This window comes from Balearica regulorum, chromosome 2 (assembly GCF_011004875.1).
Source record: "Balearica regulorum gibbericeps isolate bBalReg1 chromosome 2, bBalReg1.pri, whole genome shotgun sequence".
Lineage (NCBI taxonomy): Eukaryota > Metazoa > Chordata > Aves > Gruiformes > Gruidae > Balearica > Balearica regulorum.
In genome coordinates this window covers 30,211,086-30,234,594 of record NC_046185.1, presented here as the reverse complement: position 1 = coordinate 30,234,594, position 23,509 = coordinate 30,211,086, and the positions used below count along the sequence as shown (strand labels likewise).

The 23,509-nt window shown below is 39.2% G+C and overlaps 2 protein-coding genes across 15 annotated transcripts in view; one reads left to right on the top strand and one right to left on the bottom strand.

Moving 5' to 3' along the window:
- The window catches only part of RBIS (ribosomal biogenesis factor), a 424,391-nt gene that overhangs the window by 226,663 nt on the left and 174,219 nt on the right, over positions 1-23,509 (bottom strand). The window contains exon 4 of one of the 3 annotated variants that reach the window (XM_075743814.1): positions 19,254-19,263. The exons of the other annotated variants lie outside the window; for them this stretch is intronic. The gene's annotated coding sequence lies outside the window, so the exon portion shown is untranslated. Of the gene's footprint in view, positions 1-19,253; positions 19,264-23,509 lie in introns of those variants that run through there. 3 annotated transcript variants of the gene reach the window in all.
- Positions 1-23,509, top strand: part of RALYL (RALY RNA binding protein like) — a 404,493-nt gene that overhangs the window by 344,036 nt on the left and 36,948 nt on the right. For all 12 annotated transcript variants that reach the window (XM_075743808.1, XM_075743805.1, XM_075743809.1 and 9 more), the window contains 2 exons: positions 865-897; positions 22,849-22,896. In XM_075743808.1, coding sequence (XP_075599923.1) covers positions 865-897; positions 22,849-22,896 — 81 coding nt within the window. The remainder of the gene's footprint in view (positions 1-864; positions 898-22,848; positions 22,897-23,509) is intronic.

Genomic DNA, 23,509 nt, shown 5'->3' with positions numbered 1-23,509 from the left:
CCCTAAAATCACATCCTAATGGTCCTAACAAGTAGCTGATATTAGTAAACTCATTGCAACCAGGACAAACTACAAAATTAAGGGCAGCCAGCTGCAGGTACTGGAGCAGAAGTACAGTACGATAACACAGATGAAGATTTTAAAATCTATAATGATTGTGTGGAAACTACTAGTAGAAGAGGCTCCTGCCAGTGTGCAAATGGTGCAGCTCATCAAAGAGACAGCAGTAACAACAGGGAGTTGTAGAACAACACTTTTAACAACTGGTTTTAGAACTGGGCATGATTCTGGGTCTACCAAACCAGTGGCATCCACCTCCAGTGCAAGGCTGGTTGTGGCAGATGTGCCAGAAGTTCTCAAGATGAAGAAGTGACCATGCCATGTGCATAGAGGATGTTGGAAAGCAAACAAAATGGGTGTGGAAGCCCTCAAATCAGGAAAGTTCTTACATCCATAATAAATTTTATGTTTAAAATAAAAAAGATTCAATAGCTTCCCTAAATCTTGGCCATCAAGAAAAAAAAATTACATGAAAAATGCAAAAAAAGGACAAAGTATTACTTGTTTGCTCTAGCCTTTCCATGTATATACCTGCATCAGTCATTTGAATCTGTGAAATTTAACGGGCCTAGATGTGGTCCTTTGTAAATATTTGATTTCTAAACCAAAGTTCAGTCAGGTAAATTGGATTTTTTTCTAACTTAAGCTCCTAACGTAATGGATCAGACCCTTCTGTTGTTGTTAAATTGTGTATTGGTCACCAAGTAAATTTGATACTCATAGTGGCTGTTTTAAATTCATCATATGAATGTTCTGAAAAACAATAAATATATATTTTTTAAACTTCTGTTATTTACTTGACAGACTTGAATCAAAGGAGCCTTTCCTGTCCGTTGGGTAAGTAGGAATATTTATATTTCCATGGATAATTATATATTAATCTATCATACAATATAATTTATGAGATCATATTGAGCATAAACATCCTGTTTCAATGTTGTGGTTATTTACTATAGCTAAGCTTAGAAAAAGTAGTTATTAGTCAATAAAGTCAGCAGATGTGGATATCTCCCTTCTTAAAAAATCCTGAGAAGTATGTTTTGCCTCTATCAACTAAGCAAAATTTATACTAAAAGACATGCAGGAGTTAAATGTTGCATTGAACAGTAGCTGGTTTATTATTTTGTTTTCCCTGATCTTTCAGTCAGAAACAATTTCAAATGTTGTCTATACCACTTGTCTAAGCCACTAAACAAACAATTGATATTTTCTTTTAAAATAATTTTTTGTGGTACATCAGTAACAGAAATAAAATCAAATTCATAAAATAGAAAAATATCACATTTTTAGCCTAATTATAGATCACTACACTAATTTGCATATTACAGCTATTGTCTTCATAGTCTCATAGCTGCTTAAAGAGTTATATGGTCTATATATTAAAATGATTAACTCATCTTTCTAAAAACTTCTTTTTAAATGTGACATATTCTGGGAAAAAAGTACCATTCTTTTATAAAATGTAGACCATTATATATACTAAAGGTAAGTATCTGTATTGTACTTCTGAGTCTGAAGTTCACTTTCCATGCACTGTTCTCCTTTTAGCTTCTTTCTTTAAAACTTCCCTAAGTTTCCTAACATTCTCACTCCCTGTTTTTCTTCAGAACTGTATATTCTTTATGTCTCTTCCTTCTCTTTTTTTTTTTTTTTTTTTTTGTTCACACCACCATGCTTCATGCTGCCAAGAACAAAAACTACAGACAAAAGATCCCATGCAAAATAGCTATTTCAGGGTTAATTCTACCATGTAGTTACCAGTAGCTTCCAAACTGTTGTATAACTGCAGATCAGAAAACTACTTCAAGTTCTGAAGTGCGAATTAAAGTTAGCAAACAAAGGAAACCTGTCAGTTATGGACAGACAAACAAAAAATCAGCATAAGCAGGATTGAGATATGTCTCAGTTTCTATAGCATAAAGTAACTTTGGTTTGAGCATATGTTGAATTAATTACTTGCCCTTTCTACTGTCTACCAACTCAAAATTATTGACAAATAAGTTAAGTGCTGGTCAGACTGGGGGGGTGGGGGCATGTGCTCTTGGTCTGCATGCTTTGAAATGTCCAAATTCATTAACAAATTCAGTCACTTCTGTTATTACCTTTCATTACTCCACTTTGTAGCTTGTCCTATTGAGTTTGTTTTTGAGGCCTTCACTTTCATAATGAAGTGATTACTGAAAATCTCAACTTTAAGATTAAAAAAAGAAGTTGCATGCCATTGTGGCTGAGGAGCAAAGTTGAAAGTATAAAAATCCAAGAAGCAAATAAAAGACAATGGTAGCAATTACATTAATAGTAATTGCCACTAAATAATAAATCCTACTTTTGTCATTCTTGTCATGATCTTAAGAACTTTGCTGGTAATTTTAGGATATTTGGAGATGTCTAACTAGGAAGAAGCATTATGTTTATGCTTTGAGTTTGGGTTTGTTTCCAGATGAGCAGATTGGTGGCCACTGCGTAAACCCACATTACCTCCATAGCCATTGTATGTGACTTTCTTGCTAAACTGGATTCCTCTTGGGAGGTTTAATCTGAGCAAATAAACTTAGTGTCTTCCCAGAAGTTTACTTGTAATGTACTTGAATTATTTTTTGCAAGTTTGTAATGCTAAGGATAGAAAACATAAAAATTAGTCCCTACCTCTGTGCTACTTTTGACTTTTACTGCTGTATTTCGTCCACACCAAAGGAGGGCTTCAGACAGAGGTTAGAGATCTGTGCTCTGAGGAGGGACCCAAGCCAACATCCATCTCCTTGGTACTAAGTCAGAGAGATGCTTCTCCTAGTCCCACAGGAATTGGGGGGTTGAATTGTTCAGAGGATGAGCTCTTCTGCCAAGACCTGTATCTAAGGTTTTAACCCAGACTGACAGCTGCAACCATCAGGTTTTTAAAACACAGTAAATGTTTGCAGAAGAAATGCTGACTCTGCCTCAATTAAACTAACACATGGATGCCCTTAACGCCTCTTGCAGCCAGAGTTAGTCAAAACACCAATCTAAATTACTTTAAGTTGCCTACAGATGACTTGCTCCTGCATGCCACCCTTTCATTCATCTCCCTTCTGCCACAGAGATTTGTTTCCACATTTTCATTATACTGCCTGTAGGGGCTAATTTTGCTTTTTCATTTTGCAGTACCTAAACTAACAACTTCTTGGTGCTTTTCCATTGTTAATTCTGTTGGGAGGGGAAGGGAACATAAAGTGTTGCAGCCTAAGAGCTCAAGACCACCACACTTTGAGCGCTGCATCGATGTGCAGGGCTGCAGCCTTCCTGTGCAGAAAAAGTGGTTCTTAAAATGGTGTGCAGTTTCTCCTCTCTCGGAAAGCAACCAGCTACACAGACAAGGAGACCCCACCTCCTGCTCTTTCGGTTTGTGTTTCAAATGCAGGGAGACAACTGTTCCTGTACTCCCGTGGTACAGGAAATTCCACTTTTCCTTCTCTCTATGCAAAGTTCATAGCAAAGAAAAATCCATGCTCCTTCACTCCTTGTGCAAGCCAGGGGCATAATTTGGCACTGAAGTAACAGTAACCTCTTAATTCAAGTCTCTAATGGTAGCAAGCAGAATCAAAAATTCATTGACTATGTGTTCTAGTCTTACAATAGAGTTAATTTTCATAGTAGCTAGGATGGGGCTGTGTTTTGGATTTGTGCTGGAAACAGTGTTGGTAACACAGGGATGGTTTCGTTACTGCTGAGCAGTGCTTACACAGAGCCAAGGCCTTTTCTGCTTCTCACACCATCCCACCAGCGAGGAGGCTGGGGGTGCACAAGGAGTTGGGAGGGGACACAGCCAGGACAGCTGACCCCAAGTGACCAAAGGGATATTCCATACCATATGATGTCATGCTCAGCATATAAGGGGCTGCGGGAAGAAGAAGGAAGGGGGGGTACCTTCGGAGTGATGGCATTTGTCTTCCAAGTCACCGTTACGCATGATGGAGCCCTGCTTTCCTGGAGATGGCTGAACACCTGCCTGTCCATGGGAAGTGGTGAATGAATTCCTTGTTATGCTTTGCTTGTGTGTGTGGCTTTTGCTTTACCTATTAAACTGTCTTTATCTCAACCCACATGTTTTCTTACTTGTACTCTTCTGATTCTCTCCCCCATCCCACTGTGGGGGGAGTGAGTGAGTGGCTGTGTGGTGCTTAGTTGCCAGCTGGGGCAAAACCATGACAGAGTATGTTATTCAATGTTACGATTTTGGGCTAGAATACGAAGTTGAATTTGAGATACATGTTGTCTTCCTTTGCCTCTTAGAAGTGCAAATAAAATCCTTAGGGAAAGCTGAAACATGTCTTAACAGTGTTGAACCCTGAGTGTTAGCCTGTAGGGGCACAGGATGCTTCTCCCCACAGGTATTATTTCCACACTTCTCGGGTTTTTTCTCCTTATTCAGCCTGAGCAAGACAGAGCATTATCTGGTCTTTCCTTCCTCTTCCTGTTATGTGGGGTTCATGTTCATATAGGGTTAGAATAAAATAGAAGTGCAAATAGCAAGAATGTCTGGAAGACTTTACCATCAGAGGCAACAGTTCTGGTAAAACTTAGGAATGTGTGTTTAGTTTTAGAAACTGGTTCCACCAAAATGAAGCCTACTCACAGTGCATCGAATTATCTTCATACATTAGTCTTTGAAATATTTATATCTAGAAAGACCAGGCAGGTCAAGAGGTACAAAAAAATGGCTAATGCAAAAAGGACAAACTATGAGCCAGCTCATGTTAAGTTCATCCCACTTTGTGACAAAGGACGTATAATATTTTTTAAAATTATTTTTTTTTTAAATGCCAGCAACTTTTAATTATCCACATTTGCTCTCCATATTTGGCATTTTGTTCTTAATAATAATGATGCACAAGTATCCCCTCAAAAAAAATATCATTCTCTGTAGATGATTAGATTAGTAATCCAGTTTCTAAACCATTCACCCAGCTGTTCCATGGCAGTTGATTCATGGTAACTATCTGGGTGCAAAAATTTAGCCCTTAATAAAATCCAAATAATACTGCATGCAGATTTGTAATTGGTCATCAGTCTGAGCTCTAATATTCAAAACTCATTTTGTAATAGACCGCCATTTCAGCATCTTTTAAGACCTGTAATAGTATTATATGGCCAAGAGAGACCATAATTATTTTCTAACCTTTTCACACAGTAGAAATTCTCTGCATTAATTCTGGTTTGTATCTGTCATTGTATGTTAATTTCAGAAAAACATGAGGTCTTTAACACATGTGGTGGTAGAAAATCCATCACAGAAACTAACAAGTTTGTCAGACTTCTAAAAAGGTTTGTCTTCATTGTTAGGTGTCATTTAATAATATGTCCTATATTTCTGGATTCAGAAGAGACAAGGAGAGACACTAAGAACCAGTGCTGATTTTTTCTGAGGCTAGTGAGAACTTAGATTCATCAAATGCCAGCTGTGGAGAATGGGATTACTTCTAGATAAGCAGGCAATAGCTCTTCAGTGAGATGGGCTTTGAAAATGCATGTGTTTTATACATGTGGTTGTCAGCTGAGATTCAATATATTTCTCTTTCTTTTGTGTAGATGTTAAAAAAATACAATACAAACTGCTGACTTTTTCACTCTTTTTTTCTTTTTTTCAAGATTGGTTGTTTGCTATAAACAGTACAAATTTAGGTGGAAAGCCCAGAGACATAAGTGAAATGACTGCATTGTATGCATTTATTACATGATGAATAGTTGTCTATCATGGGAGAAAGAAGAGAGATACAACTAAAATTGTCACTAATTGCTGTATTTTTTTTTACATTCTCAGTAAAAAGACTAGAGATCTGTATGAACACTTGGCAATTATTTAAACTCAGTGTTTAGAGACAGGCAGTAATTCCTTATGCTTAAAACCACTCAGGCTCTGTGATTTAGATAGGCAGCCACAGGTTGTTTGCATTTGCAGGGAATACCCTCGGCCTGTGTGTGGGTTTGCGTGGCAAGGTTTTGGTAGCCAGTGGGCTACAGGGGTGGCTTCTGTGAGAAGCTGCTAGAAGCCTCCCCTGTGTCTGATAGAGCCAATGCCAGCCGGCTCCAAGACAGACCCGCCGCTGGCCAAGGCCAAGCCAATCAGTGCCTCTGTGATAACATATTTAAGAAGGAGAAAAACAGTTAGAGCTTTTGCAGCTGGAGAGAGAAGTGAGAAGATGTAAGAACATCTGCAGACACCAAGGTCAGTGCAGAAGGAGGGGGAGGAGGTGCTCCAGGTGCCAGAGCAGAGATCCCCCTGCAGCCCGTGGTGAAGACCATGGTGAAGCAGGCTGTCCCCTTGCAGCCCATGGAGGAAGGATGAGGGGGTGTAGAGATTCCACCTGCAGCCCGTGGAGGACCCCACGCTGGAGCAGGTGGAGACACCTGAAGGAGGCTGTGACCCCGTGGGAAGCCCACGCTGGAGCAGGCTCTTGGCAGGACCTGTGGACCCGTGGAGAGAGGACCCCACGCCAGAGCAGGTTTGCTGGCAGGACTTGTGACCCCGTGGGGGACCCACGCTGGAGCAGTCTGTTCCTGAAGGTCTGCACCCCATGGGAGAGACCCACGCTGGAGCAGTTCGTGAAGGACTGTAGCCCATGGGAGGGACCCCATGCTGGAACAGGGGAAGGATGAGAGGAGTCCTCCCCCTGAGGATGAAGAAGCGGCAGAAACACCGCGTGATGAACTGACCGTAACCCCCACTCCCTGTCCCCCTGTGCCGCTGAGGGGGGGCGGAGGTTGAAGCCGGGAGTGAAGTTGAACCCGGGAAGATGGGAGGGGTGGGGGGAGGTGTTTTAAGATTTGGTTTTATTTCTCATTCCTCTACTCTGTTTTGCTTAGTAATAAAATAAGATGAATTCCCTCTCTAAGTTCAGTCTGTTTTGCTCGTGATGATAATTAGTGAATGACCTCTCCCTGTCCTTATCTTGACCCATAAGCTTTTCGTTGTACCTTTTCTCCCCTGTCTAATGAAAGAGGGGAGTGATAGAGCGGCTCTGGTGGGCACCTGGCCCCCAGCCAGGGTCAACCCACCACAAGGCCAGAAGCAGAAGTCAGGAGAGTGCAAGGGCTCTGCGCATGGTGAGGCTGCCATGGTACTCCCCAGAGACACAGGAGGGATTTGGGGGATGATAGCACATATGGAAAGCTGGGGGTCTTCATGTGGAAGATGCCGAGAATCTATAGAGTTTAATTTCAAGCAGTATTACTAATACACTTCTCTTCCAACAATTTATCAAAGCCCATAGGGATTAAGTTTTTCTATAATTGCCTGCTTTCCATCATTATAAGATTCTGAAAGAGTGGATCAATATCACTGTTTTATAAATTTATAAAAAGCTTTTTTGCTTGAAGATATCTCTGAGGAGGTTACAAAGCCACAGTAATAATGTTGGTCCATTGCTGTTACTGCATTTGTCAGTGGTTTTGTGTTGTTACACAATGTTTAAAGATTGCAGATTGTGTATTTTTCTACTCATCTGCAATCTAAATAATTATTTCATGGTTCCTCTATTTTCCTGATTTTTTTCATTCGACACCACTTCCACTTTCACACACACACAAAAATATATGTTGCATAGAAAACAGACTAATACATTTGACCAAAAAAGAAAAGTATTTTCCTGATTCCATTAACTTTTATTAGCAACAAACTCAACAAATAGGCACCTTAATAAATTCTTTGTCCCCTCTCTGGCCTTAATAACTTCACTAACAATGTGGTTCATAATTGAGAAAGGCAACAGAGCATGAGATCACTTTTTTCCTTTTCTGGTTATTCTATTTGCTTTTCTCTTTTATTTACTCTCTCTTATTTCTGTCATCCAAGACTATCCTTTCATTAGTAATTCTAGGAAAACAATACATATGCAAGTCATTTATGTTCTGGGTTAATGATGAGCAATTCCTCAGTACTGAACATCTGTGGTCTCACCTATGTACAAGACAGGATGTTCTCTAGAGGAGGGAAAATGATGCATGAGAGAATGTTTCTGAAGGGAAGTCTGGAGCCTGAAACATTTGGTGGCAGGGGGAAATGAAAGGGAATAAACAGGGATGCAGGAATATAAGAATAGAAAGGAAAGTCCAGGGAAAAGGAATACGCAAAGAAGCAAAAATATTTTGCTTACAATGGAAAAATTTTCTTACAATTTTTCTTACAATATTTTCTTACAATGGAAAATGGAGAGTGGAAGGAAGGACAAAATTTGCTGTGTATGTAACGTCATTTTGGAACAACAATGTTTACTTCAAACTCATTGGGTTTTACCCAAAACAGTAGTCACTGATCCAGGAGTTATACAAAACAGTGTTTGGAGAGTTCTGTGGTAGCACGGTTTTCCTATTTCTGCAGTATTAACACAGCATCTTGGCCCACATGTCTTTATGGGCCTCTGTGAATATGGATAGCTTACTGTGGCAGGTTAACAGGCACTTGAGACAATTTCATGAACGAGAGCTAGCTCCCTACTCACAACATCTCTTAAAAGCAAGACAGTTTTTCATTCTTTGTATGACTATTGTCATACAAAAGACTTTCTTTATTTTCATGGCTTTCCAGATCATTACAAAGAAGTTTTAATTCAGCATCTTCCCTTTGATAAATATAAGATACAATAATTTTGAAGTTTGGTATTTTGAATTTCAAGTTCCTTGTAATGCTGTTCAAATCAGTCAATCTGTATTTGCCCATTGCTCTTCTTCCTGTGTTGCTTTTACTCCTTTTGTATGATAATAACAGTTGAAGGCCGGTACCAGTAGCAGTTGGAGGCCTGTATCTAGTGGTGTGCCCCAAGGGTCAGTGCTTGGTCCGGTCCTATTCAACATATCATCAATGACCTGGATGAGGGGACAGAGTGTACCTTCAGCAAATTTGCTGATGATACTAAGCTGGCAGTAGTGGCCAACACACCAGAAGGCTGCACTGCCATTCAGTGAGACCTGGACAGGCTGGAGAGTTGGGCAGAGAGGACCCAAATGAAATTCAGTAAGGGCAACTGCAGGGTCCTGCACCTAGGGAGGAATAACCCCAAGCATCAGTACAGGTCAGGGGTTGACCTGCTGGGAAGCAGCACTGCAGAGAAGGACCTGGGTGTCCTGGTCAACAACAAGCTCTCCCTGGGCCAGCAATGTGCCCTCGTGGCCACGAAGGCCGATGGTATTGTGGGGTGCATTAAAGAGAACGTGTTCAGTATGTCAAGGGAGGTTATCCTCTCCTACTCTGCCCTGGTGAGGCCACATCTAGAGTACTGTGTCCAGTTCTGGGCTCCCCAGTTCAAGAAAGACAGGGAACGACTAGAGAGAGTCCAGCGGAGGGCTACAAAGATGATTAAGGGACTTGATCATCTTTCATATGAGGAAAGGCTGAGAGAGCTGGGTCTGTTTAGCCTGGAGAAGAGAAGACTGAGAGGGGATCTTATCAATGCTTATAAATATCTAAAGGGTGGATGTCTAGAGGAAGGGGCCAGACTCTTCTCTATGGTGCCCAGTGACAGGACAAGGAGCAATGGGCACAAACATGAACACAGGAAGTTCCACCAAAATATGAGGAAAAACATCTTCACCTTGAGGGTGACCGAGCACTGGAACAGGCTGCCCAGAGAGGTTGTGGAGTCTCCTCTGGAGATATTCAAAACCTGCCTGGATGCAATCCTGTGCAACATGCTCTAAGTGATCCTGCTTTAGCAGGGGAGTTGGACTAGATGATCTCTAGAGGTCCCTTCCAACCCTTACCAATCTGTGATTCTGTGAATTTGTGAAACTCTTCTTAATATTAAGTTATTAGCACACTAGGGCTTGTACAAATATTCAGAGAGGATCTGATGGCTGATCCCTCTGATTCCATCTTTGAAATCTGTTTAATCTTTCTCACAAGCAAGTGAAATCAGAGATTGGTCCACCTACCTAACATGCTACTTGCACTTGTCCTAGAAGAGAAAGGTGGGACAGCAAAGATAAATGGATGCTTAAAAGACCAAATCACAGAAACACAGCCATTACTGCTATGCTAGCTTTTACTTGAAAGCCTGCCTCACGCCTTTCTGCGATAATATAATTTACAGCTCCTCGATAAAGAGATTTCTTCTTAGGAGATTGACCATCCATGATCATGATAGGAATCAGCAACTGACCTTGTTTCAAAAGTTATTGCTCCACATCAGTCTTTATACACATTGGCTTTCTGAAATGGCTGAGTGCTTTAAACTTTGACATTCTCATTAAAAGCCCCATCAAGAGCATGCCACAGATCCTAGTTTAGGTTTTTTCGTTTCTTATCTTTCTGGTTTTTTAAAGTAAAGGGAACACATCAAAGAAGGCACATGTAAAGCACTACTAACCATGTTAGCCAATTGGCTAGGTTGAGTAACGATGAAGGCAATTAGGGAGGCAAAAGAAAGAAGGTAGTGTTACTTAGATGTTTGTTTAATACATTTTTTGGATTGCAATGTAAAATTATGAAATGTATAAAAAAGGAGCATGTTTTTCCTTCTATTCGTGTGTCCTCACCACAGTATGTAAGTACTCTTTCTGAGTTTAAATGGGACCGTCCTTTCTCTTCCCTGTTCTAGGTTTTGTGTTGAGGGGGAATGTAGAATCCTAAGGATGAAGGTTACTATCATGAATAGTGATGGGAAGAAGGGAGGAATTTTTTCTTGGTTCTATACCATTTTAGACTTTGTTAATTTCACCAAAGTATTGTGTCCCACAGAGCTGCATCACTAGAGCTGAGATCATGGAAGAAATGGATGATTATCATCCAGAGAGGTTGTTGAGTCTCCATCTGCTGAGGTTTCCAAGTCTTAGCTAAGTAAAGCCATGGCTGACCTGGTCTAGCCCTGGATATAGTTACCCATTGGTCAGGAGGCTGACTAGATACCTTCTAGAAGTGCCTTCCAGCTCTATGAATAGGCAGGGAAGCCACATTAGCTGTTGGACTCATGGCATGTACGGTCATACTTTCAACCTCTGACTCCCCTCTGTGCAATCAGGAGAATGTCCTGTCCCAGGGTGTGAAGTTTGTTAGGAGAGGAGGCAGAGCAGAAAGGGGGACATCTGAGAGATGTGTTGCTGACACAAAGCAAATTGGAGCTTCTACTTCTCTCTCATGTTTGTTAAAGGTTTTTTAAAAGATATTAAGCTCCAGGCTAGGAAACACTGTCTTTAGTGTTGCTCTGTCAATTGCCTTGTTCATGATGCTAGGGAACAACAAATCACATCTTGCCTTACTGGATCATTCAGCTGTTCATTAGCATGCTGTAGTATGCCACTCATTCAAAATAAGACAAAATCGGGATGTGTCCTGACACCAGGCATGTTTTCAGCTAGTAAAATGAATCCTATCATAGGCTGTTTTCTACAAATTTAACTTAATCTGAGATCTGACCTCACTTACAGATCACTTTTCAACTACATTAGTATAACACCTTTATATACCTTAATTTAAAAAGAACCAGGACTGTGTTTAGGGTATTTAGGGTCATATTCAATAGACTTTGTTTGGCCTAAACTCCTGTTGATTTCAAGGAGTTCCTTGATTATGGTCATTTTGGTTTTGGTTTGGTTTGAGGGTTTTTTCCCTATTTCCAGTTATGAACTGCAGTTCAAAAGCAATCTGCAGTTATCCATTGAGTTTGGGTACTTTATCTCAGGGTCAGGCTGGGTTCTTATAATTCTTATCATTCTGCAGGCCAAAGTGCAGCTTTGTCAACACCACTCCTGTAGGGCTGTACTCACAGGTGTAACAGGTTGTAAAAATTTTGCTGATGATGTACACAAAAATAAATAAGAATTAGGTCACATTCTGTCTTGCCAGTAGTATGCTAATTACAGTTTAATTACTGTGTTTCAATTACTTCTATTTGTAAAGTCTTCAGCTTTGGTTCTGAATTCATGTGAGGATGAGTTTTGTTCAATAAAAAGAATTTCTTAACCACCACATATTAGAGTTAAAATTTGGAGGATGTGCCTTAGATGTGAAGTAGAACTATCAGAGTGGATCTGTCAGGCATGACCAGCAACTGACAGTTTATATTGCTATGGTAGTGACTCTGTAGCTAACGCTAAACCATTTGTTTAATTTTGAAAGTATAAGCCCATTTCCAACAAATATAGATTTACTGGGAGGTTTTTTGTTTTGGTTTTTTTTTTTCTTTTTTTCTTTTCTAATGCTTTATACAAAACCAGCCTTTCTGAACTCTCTCACGCTTGGGTCCTGTAGCCCTTACTCTCAGGGGTAAGGATGGGAGGCTGAATCAGCTATCATCCCGTAGCTACTTCTATCAAACCTTTTCATAACTACCCAGATAGATAGCCACCAGAAAGTACTTGTAAGTCCCAGCAAATTAAGAATTTTATCAAAAGTAATTATTTGCTGAAGAGTACCTGCTAGGTATGGCTTTGTTTATTCTCTTGCCATACAAAAATCAAAGGTCAGAAACTACGGGTATGTTTCCAGGCACACTATGAACAACAAATAGTCAACATGAAAAATTACCAACTTTCAGACTGCATTTTTCCCATGAACTATTTGTTGACTACCTGAAAATGGCAAACACCTTCACAGAAATTAGGATCAATACATAAAGGAGGAAAACAGAAGCATTCCTCAGGTAATGTAATTCATCCTGCAGTTCTATCCTTTTTTTGGTGTACAAGAGGATATGGGATAGAAATGGAAGCTACATCTTCTGAGACAGTGAAGTTAGTGAAGCAAAACTAGAGGTCGTTAGTGTGGCTTATATTGCAATATTATGCCAAAGTGTTCATATTTCTTTAGCAGAGATGGAGGAACCTGAGACGTCTCGAATAAGGCTTTGTTTCCTCACAAAACTAATCTTTTTATTCACATACACATGTATTAATCATGATTACACTTTAAATCTGGAATCAAATACGATTTGGTTTGAAGCAGACCTTGTCTAGTTGTCAGTAGTTAGGTGTATTTCATGTTCTGGCTGATACTTTATAGGCTATAAAGCTGTCTGGCTGTGTAGGCCATTCATAGAAAAATAACATTCCAGTCATGTCAGTTGTATAAGGATGAGTAATGGTAACACGGTTTTGCTGGGAGAAGGCAAAAATTGTGTGAGGGGACTTCAGCAAGAAGGTAAGGGAGGGGGAAGGAGGAGAGAGAGAGACCTTAACAGCTTTCATTCCTTCACAGAGTCTTGTGGTTTGGGAAGAGATGCTGGAGGCAATTCTCAGCACTAAATTGTTATGGTAGCTTAATTCAATAGACTATATAAAACCAAATTTAGTCTAAGATGTGTCTATATTGTTAATTTCTAATGTGCATTTCCCACAGTGATAAAACACTTGAAATGAAACTTACTATAAGTGTTTACTAGCCCTGATGCATACCAGTGCAAGTGAAGCCTTAAGCTGACAAGGACTGTGACCACATGATATAGGGACACATGTTACAGAAAATAGTGGAAGCATAAAGCTCCCCGAGCCCTCCTTTGTACAGTCATTTTCTTAATCTGTATGGAAGAGAAAAGATGGATATACAGACCATTGTCTAAGAACTGTGATGGTTACTATATTTTAGTTAAGAATGATGAATGTCTTTCTAAATGAGAGTCTGAATGCATTAATATTTAATTTTTATATACATAGAATCATTTTTGCCAGGGTTGATAAGACTAAAGAAACATTTGTAAATGTTATTCCCAGCAGGATAAAAATATTCTTGATTTCAGTGTTACAGGCACTGAATGTAGTATCTTCTGCAAAAAAATTAGCACTAACAGTTCTTAACAGACAATAATAAGCTAATGAAACTTTCCCACCTGTTGCAAGCAAGTTGTCAAAATGTGAATCTGCGCAACTGTTTCCTTGGAGCTTAATACAGTGATATGAAGGAGTCTCCAGAAAAGGTCCTGTAACATCCAAGGAGTGCAAGATGAGGAGAAGATCACATAAAATACACACTGAACTCCCCAAATGTATTGTGTCTTTTTTAAATGTAACAGTCAGACTGCGGACCATTAAGTTAACGTCAGTTATGCTACCAAAATGTGACAGAGATCACAACACGTTATTTACAAAATGTGACTACTGCATTTTAAGGAGCTTAGAGTTGGAAAAAGCAGGTTAAACCTGAAGCCAACAATGTAACCTGATCAAACTCTACATCGGATGTGGTCATCAAAAAATCTTGAATGAGGAAGAGAGGAAATTATTAATACCTCGTATTGTTGGGTGCCCTGGCAGTGAACCAGGGAGTGGAGTAAGCCCTTACAGTGTGGAAGTAACCAGAGAGAAATGTACCAGGCAGAGTAAAGCAGGAGAGTACTCAGACTGCATGCCCGGGAAGGCAGGACCACAACTGTATGAGGAAATTTAAGAAAGATCCCTCCCTAAGCAAAAAAGACATTCCTCAAAAAAAGGCAGGCACAGAACCCCAGTTCTTGCCTGTCGCAGATAAGAAAATGTGTCTAAGCTCCCTGCGAGGCACGCCGTGCCTAAGGCAAGTTGCAGAGGCCAAGGGGCCAGCCAGCCTTGCCAGTCAGCTGAGATACTAAAGCAGGCAAAAGAAACCCATGTGGGGGGTCCCCAAGGGGAAGAAGGTCTTTTGGTAAGTGTCAAACAATGCTTCTTTGCAAATTAGAAAAGATATGCAGAAAGTTTTCAGCCAGATGATTCATACTCACGTCATATCTGTGTGACGAGAAATCAGTAGCTCTACTATATGTCCAAAACTGTATAGGGAAACTGCAATACCAATACCATGACAAGCCACCAGGCTCTTTTACCACATACCACAGCCAGGTGAGTCATCTGAGACAAAAATCCTCTTTCCCTTATGAGAATGAATATAATGGAAAAATCCAGACATACTTTTAAGATAAATAATTATATCTGACCCCTTGATTTCAAAAGCTTTTTTCTAGATTTACAGTGAGGTAGTTCAGAGTGATAACATTTGAACACCCTTCTGTAAATCAAAAAGTCTTTCCACTGATATTTTAAGAATTCCTTTGTTTTGTGACTTTTTATTTCCTTACAGAAAAGAAATCTTGTTTTCTTCATTGTGTATACAGAAAGAGAATGGACACAGGCCCTTCCAGAGCACTGGAAGTGTTAGGAAGCACAAATTTGTCAGAAACCAAGGAAAGCATAGTCGGCATAGTTAGCACTGGTCTAGAAGATACGCAACTGGTTGTGTGGTGCACAACTGCCCTTTCCACTCATCTCTGACCAGACTGGAATTGAGTCTAGTCCTGTGCTCAGTTAAAGAATCTCCCTTGTATCAGATGCACTTACCATATCCATTTATCATGGAAATTATTGCACAATGGGTCAGGAGTAGAAGAATCTTTTCTTAGATTCACAGTATTTCCATTTATATTGTAACTTCACTTGCAAAGCACATTCTTGGAGAAACAAGCAGTATGTCTTGTCTTCACAAGCTGTACTCAGGACACTGACAGTTATGGTCTCTTTCGTGTCTCCATTTTGCTGGTTTAAATCTTGAGTTGCTCAATCCAAAACAGTTAAATTACATCAATAAACTTAGTGTAAATGAGAACAGATTTAAATGTAATTTAGCATTCTGACAGTTTGAAAAGTGGAGAGAAAAGCATGTTTTGCAATTTTCTAGAAATATTTTTTTCTTTACATAAATTCTGACATTGTCACATTGTAATTGATTAATCTTTTTTGAACTGTGCTTTTCTGTTTCATTCACTGCTTCTAAGACTGCTTCTCTGACAAGTACATAACATTTTCAAGGATCTGTTTTTGTAATCTTAAGGGGTTAGTCTTTCAGCTCCCGTGCTACCACTGTGGTTTTAATTTATCAGTCTGCTGTTCAGTGAAATGCTGTAGAAACACTTTAAAGCCTAAACCCATCACTTATTCCTACACCTGTCAATGACAGTCTTCTGTATTTGTCAAACTAAGTTAAATGACACTCCTGCAATGTATACAATATTACTAATAAATTGGATAATCAATCACATGTGTATGGTTTGACAGTAGTACCTTGAATACACTGAATTTAAAACACATTTTTAAGACGCAAGACTCATTACTCTTGTACTAAGGAAAAAAAATACCATGTAGACATCAAGAATTTTTCAGTCACTCTATACAATTAAAGGACACCTTGGGAAATGGTTAGACCACTGGTTAGGCCACTGGAAAGCTTTTTCATTACCTTAGTATAATATGTTCCCATGGGTAACATAAGCAATTGAAGATTACTTTAGATGACAGAAAAATAGTTTACCAGCAGGAGGACAAAGGTCAGGGACACATTAAGTAGATTTACTCAAGTTTCTTTACATACAAAAGCTATTTTGGTTCTAAAAAGCATCAGGCTAACAGCATTAAGAGTAGACTGTCCCTGTAGCCACAGTAAGGAGTTTTTATGCTAATACTTAGCACATAGGTATACAGAAAATTGTTGGGGCTCAATTTTCCTTTGAAATCTGTGGATCACTTGTGCCTGCCTGGCTGCCATAAACAGCTCCCAGACCAGCTGATCCCCAGAGTCTCGATATTAATCTTGATGTCTTTGCTATCCTGTGCTTCACAAGCTTTGCCTAATCCTCTACAGGAAAGCATCTAAGTGACTTAATTACCTGATCTTGTGTATGCAACTTTGAATATTTGCCCAAGTTTCGCCAAAAATTCAGGTTGGAGAGTAAGTTCAACAGTTTTCCCAAAAATGTATTTCATTGCAAAAATAGTTTTCAGGAGAGAGGATGAGGGTAAAGAAGGGATGTATCTGAAGATAGAAAAAAATACAGCTTAATCATTTTGCAAATAAATTCTGCCTAGTGTCTGCAGAAAGATACTTTAATGGAAAATGGAGTACTGTATGTCAGCTATTTTATGTATACATGTCTTGCTTGGATAAAATTTACCTCTTCAGATTAGATTTGCCAAAAACTTTTTCAGTTTTGCAGGAAAAAAACTTGTCATGTACAGTACTACATTCCTGGCTGTACTTTTTAAAATTTGACTTGATACTTCTCCCACTTCAGGAAAAAACATCTATCTTGTACTTATTAATTGAATGAACATGTAGAATTAGAATAAAACTTTTATTAACTTATGGTTACAAAACTACTGTGAAAATTGACCAGTAATTGACATATACGAATAGTAGGTTATGTTCAATCTTTTGACATTTTGGGACAAGTAGTTGGGGATTTTTGTAGTTATTTTTTGGTTCTAACTATACCTATTTGCCAGCATAACTGCATTATGGAAATTAATGTAAAATACTTTTCTGCAATTACTTTTCCTCATCCAGCTGCCTCTTTTTTGCTGTAAACCTCCAAAAAATATATTAGTTGAAGGAATCACTGACAAAATTTGTCTTTTGACAGTAAGTATGTCAGCAAAAAGCAGCAGGCTCTGCAGAATATTCTCTTTCTCTGCAGAATATGCAGCCTGAACTTCAAAACAAGTGTCCTTCCACTTCTATCAGTGTCTTCAGCCCTAACTAATATCAAGTTATCTCTAAAATAAGGGTGGGATTCAGCCCATTGATTTAATTCATGTCTTTGGGGAATGTAGGTAACCATCCACTGAAAATTGGCCTGAAATCTCCATCTTTTTTTTCAATAGCTCATGAAAGTCATTGCCATCTGATTGATTTTCTAACAGGGAAAGTTTCCATGTCCTGATGCTTGTTTTCTAAATCATCTACTACCCTCACCCGCTCCCTTTTTTTAACATCACATCAGTTTAGACTGATTCTCTTTTGCACTCAACAGGAACAATTTCTAGCACTCTTTTTACATGGAAATGATTTTACAAGTGACTAGAATACTAGTTTCAACCATTAGGTTGATGTGTGCCTCCTAAAAAGAGTTTGATTGAAGGAATATTGCTTTTGTATTTAATATTTTTATCCAACCCTGACAACAGAGAAGCAATTGGCAGTATAAATGGTGATAGCACTGTCAATTGAATTAAGACACATTATGCCTGGTTTGTCAACATTTATGATTTACGAATGTATCTTTGTACCTGTAGAAAGCAAAAGAGATGTCAGCTAAGGGTTACTCACATGCAAGACAGAATTTCTTGTTGCAATGAAAATACCAAAAGCTATTTCTGCTCTGTTCTGCATTAACTATTCTAAAGTTGGAATAATTCCACTGAAGTCAGTTATACTCACTAGAGTTTGGAGCTAAGTAAATTAAAACAGGATGGGATTGTTAATTTATAAAAATCTTTTGTTGGCATAGAACACAGAATGCAAGAAAGATTGCACTGTAATAATATATTTTCAATATACAGTATCATCAGGTAAATAAAAACATAATAACATCCATGAGTTTATTTCAAAGATGCAGAAGCATAATTTTACGTTTGCCTGATTGACAGACATACAATTGCTGATGCACGTAGGAAATTTGAGTATGTACAGCATTATCACTCTGAAAATACGGTCTCTGAGGAATCCTTTATTCTTCAGGCATACACAATTTAAATCAGGCTTAGTGTTAAGTGAAGTGAAGCTAAAAGAGACAACTCATACAACATTGTCTTGGTGATACTAAGTCGGAAAAAGGAACCATGCCTTCTACTTAACAGAAACACACTTTATTGATGAGTTTTCTTTGCCTCAGTGTGAGCATTACAGTGTCTTTTACTGTCTTCCATTTTAATAGCAACATCATGCACACGCTTCTGTTAATATTGCAGCGATGGCATATGTTTGTGGGTAAGTAATCTGCCTGTTTACAATGCCATTAGGAAACCGCTGACTCCACCAGTTCACAGGCTCGTTTAAACCTTTCTCTGCTTCTGACTTGCTGAGTATTTGGTATTCAACACCGTGGGAGTGATTTCCTGCAGCCTTCGTAACACAGGTTGGTGGGTTGCTAAGGAATAACTCTCAAGAGGTTAAGAGCCCTGCAGTCACCTTGATCTCAGTGCCCGTGATTATCTGTCCTAATTTTCTGCTTCGTGTTTTATACCGCAGCACTGGCCAAAGCTTATGTCTGTCCCCTGGCATGCATAAGTGTGAACAATTATGGCTGTAGATGGAGAGATGTACTGGTTGCTTTCACAGTACAATCTCTTTAACATATTATTACAAATGAATCATCATCATTCAACTGAAAAAAAAAAAAAAAAAAAGGAATGCAAAAGAAAAAAGCCAAGTGAGATCAGTTGGAGAAACAGAAGAGATTTTTTTTCTCCCATGTCATGCATTTTGGGTTCTTTTTCATTGTCGTTGGTTCATAGCCTTTTCAGTACACATGCAGGACAGCTGCTTCACAGCCAAGAGGACTTGGAACTGCCTTTATAAAACCCCAGATGTCTAAGGATCTTGCATCCATGCCATGATGTCTTGCATCCGTGTGCTGTTAACTCAGCAGTCACAGTGAAGGACACCACCCCAGGAGCTACAGCATGTTGCCTCTGTGTTCCTGTGCTGCCACAGCTGCAAGTAGAATTTCAGAGAGGATCATGGATATAAAGAAGGATCTGCATCAAGATTTCCCAGAGCTTTAAACCCACCATCCTTTACCTGTCTTATTCCATAAGGGTCCAGACCTACAGATAAGGTCCTACCGTGTTGTTGTCCTTCTGTTAGTTTAATAGATAGGATGGAAAGATGTCTTTCCTCTATGATCAACACCTGAATTCAATTAACTTTCTTCAAGGAAACTAAGTAATGGGAAAGGGAAAAAGAATTGAGCCCCTTGCTCTGTTGGAGCTCATAGTAGCCCATCCACCTCTAGCACCTCTAGGTGTTATTCCCACCTTGAGGGTGAAGGAGCTGTTGCCACATCTTTGCCAGTGGTCCCAGGCAAGGAGTCCCTGTATGTGCAGAACCAGCTCTTTCCTGCCCCTTATGAATAGTACTTCCACACACAAATGCCTTTTGCCGGTGCAGAGAGATCCCAAACGGTCTGTGGGGAAAGCAATGAAATATTTTTAAAAGGTAATATAAGCAACCCATAAGAATTTACAAGAATGCATAGATTACACTGCCATGTGATAACCAGACTCCAAAACATGCTTCTACTTTTTCCTGCTCTGGTCCCAGAAATAAGCATTAGACCTTGTCAGCTGAAGCTGTTATTTGCAAAGCCAAAGGAACATAAGGAACTGAGTTCTGTTTCAAGACAGAAATTACCTGAATGGGAACAGTGCAAAAGAATGAAATGTGCAAAACTGTTCCTCCCAAAAGAGAAATATTATCCCAGCTGTTACACTAAATTAAAAAATAATAATAAAAAATAATTATAAGCCACATTTTTCAACAAGATAAAAATATTCTGTGTGAAGAATTCTGTGTGACAGGATCTTCTCAGTGAGAGCGAGAGCAGAAGGTAGAGAAGGAGAGAAACAATCGGTTGCCACACCAGAAACCCTTTTCTGCATTTCCCTACCCAAAACCTCCACTGCCTGCGACTGCCCTCATCTGAGGAACCTGTGATCCTTTCCCAACCACTCAACTCTCTCTCAAGTCTACTGATGTTTTTCCCTAGCATACTCAGATGCCAGCCTGAAACCTCTCCCCCTCCTGTGCCCCATCATTCCTGAGGATGGCTTTGAGCCACCTCTGTCATGGCATTTGTGTATGAGAAGTTCCATGCTCTGAAAGCCCAGTGAAGGGCCAGCAGTCCTTATTGCATCCTATGGGCCAGACATGAGTTGCCACAGAAAGATATAGCTGCCCTTCAGCCTTACTCTAGTTGGTGCAAAGTAAATTATTCCGGTATTCAACCTTGAAAAACTGAATTTATCTGGTCTTTATGCTAATTAAATTAATGTCACTCCAGGTGAAAGGTTTCATGTGACAGGCCTTTTAAATTTAATCTTTTTCCTTCAAATTGTCTGTTATCTTCTACTTAAAAACACAAATTAAATATTAACTATGGGCTTACTGAAGCTATTAACCATTCAGCTAAATAAAACCACTAGCAAACTGTGAATAGCTGTAAATAAAATAATAGGTTTGCTACCTGCTACCTCTTAGTTCCAGGTAGACTGGCTCTAGAGTGAAAGACAAACTAAAAGCTGTCGCATAGTTTAGGGGAAATTTTGCTAGTTTTTTGTTAAGGTAAGATACAGAAACATGATTGCGATACAAGGTCTAACTATTACTACATAATGTTATTTTTCTTCCTCTGCCACACACAGCTTACCTGCTGCTAGTCTCTCAGGGCTGTTTTATTTAGTAAGTGTATCACATAAAATGCATATAGAGCTTTCTTTTCTCAAATAAATTACCAGCAGGACTACAGCCAGCTTTCTCATCTGGTGAGTCTCATGATTTTCACTGCTGGTCCAGTATTATGTGGGTAGACAGCACAACCTATCCTATCACTTGCACTTGGGCACTTGCATTGAGGCAGATGTGGCAGAGGTGGAAATTGTCCCCTGACCTCCTGCTCCTTTGATGGATGTTTTTGCCAGTTGTAGACAGAGGAAATTGCAAGCCTTCAAAATCAAAACCCTGGGATGAAATTATTACTGAGGTAATTTAAGCCTGCCAACTCTATTTTTTCCCTCTTTTAAGTGGTCAACCTCTGAAACATAGCAAAGGGAAGAAAAGGGGAAAGAGGCATTATGTGATGAGGAAAAACAAACCCAGAGAACTCCAGAATTCTTGACACCTTTTTCAAATTATGCACTAAAACAAAAATTGAAGGCATTTTGCTCAATGTTCAAGAGCAGAAATTATCCACAAGTCCATTCCCTGTGAAAACAATATGTAGCTACCATCATTCATCTCCCTTTATTTTCAGTAAACGTTTTCTTCTGTGCTTTGTCCTCTCTAACTCTCTCCTTTCTACCTTTCTGCTTTTGTATTTAAAGCTTCTCCTTTTTTGTGATCTTTTCTTCATGCCTCTCATCCTTTACTATTCATAATTGTCCTCAGGCAAGTGAAAAACTTTGGGTTTGTGGTACTAGTCCTTCATGAGAGTACAGATCCCTTGTGACTTTTCCATGCAGACCATTTATTAGCTCTTTGGTTCTTTTTTTTTTCTTTTGGATGTGTGAGATATAGATAGACTTCATTGCTATTTCTTCACCATAAAGGTAGAAAGTCGCTAATGGAATGCAAAACTAGGAAGATCAATTTAGGATTGACTTTGCAATTGACAGCTCAAAAATAGTTTTCCCCTGGACCTTTGCAATTTCCTACCTATATTTGTTTCCCTTGATGGTGCCTGTCTTTTCCCAGACTGGTATGTATATTCCTTTCTGAACCTGAGAGGAAAGGCATCTCTGTCACGCTATTGCTAGCATCATTAATTTTTCTAACGTTTTTCTTTTTATGATGAAAGAAGATTTGGCGAACTCAAGGACCAACAGTCCAACCCTTTTCATGTTTCTCATGAATCAAATTCACTCTCTTATCTCTGCTCACCTACTCACTCATTTACCAGTCTTTCATGTATTTAAGAGCCTTCCTAGCCCACTGATCATGCTATGTTAGTCTGGCAAATAAGAGGGCTTCAGTATTAGAGTGCTCACTTCATTTGATCACTCCGAGAATTACACTATAATGATGCTCTAATTACAGAGCTGTCGCACTGTTTTAAATCCTTTCTATATGAGCTGTCAACTGTTTATACTGTTCTGCATACCCCAGACTTTACATTTCCAAATACACTAGAGGGATAGCTGACAACAGCATTGACAAACATATTGTACAGTGTATGGTTGTGGAAAAGAAGTGGCAGGATTTTGGACAAGGGTTTGGAATGTGAGAGTAAGTCAATATTACCACAAAAGTTTTAATCAATGCGTATTTTTCTATAAACCAGTTCATTCTTGTTTTTCTGTGTATTTCCACAGTGGCTATGTCTTTGATTATGATTACTACAGAGATGATTTCTACAATCGGTATGTGTGGCTATATTTTTTGTACATCCTACACCATTTCTACTGTTTGTTTATAATGTAATCACATCATTTGGTTAGACAGGTCTGTTCTGATTTTACATATTATTCATTTCATTATTTCTATTGTGTATCAGAAGAAGACTATTTGAATATATCACAAACAGAGAAGATTGCCACCACAAAATGTACGCTCATTAAACAGCTCTTTTGGTCTTTTCCTTCTCTAAGCTTTTGGGGCATTTTCTGTGCTGATCAGTTTAATGGTAGTTTAATTGCTCGGTGTTTCTTCCTACAGAATTCTTCCAGGCTTACTTTCACTGGAACATGTAGCAGCTGTAAAACTCTTCAGTATGACACTCATGTCTTTGTCTTTTCATCCATATGTATGAAAAGATATACAATATCTCCTGAAAAATGTGTCTTCCAAGAACATTTAGAAGTCTAGAAGGACCCTGAGGGAAGAAAAACCACAAGTTGAACAGCACGTGTGTTTCTATAAGAGGAAAAGAACTGTGGATACCTGAGCAATCGGAGGATTGTGCCTCGAGTAGATATGCACAGGCTAGCTCAGGACAGTGGGAATTTATTCATTCAGATGTAGCAGAATCACCAC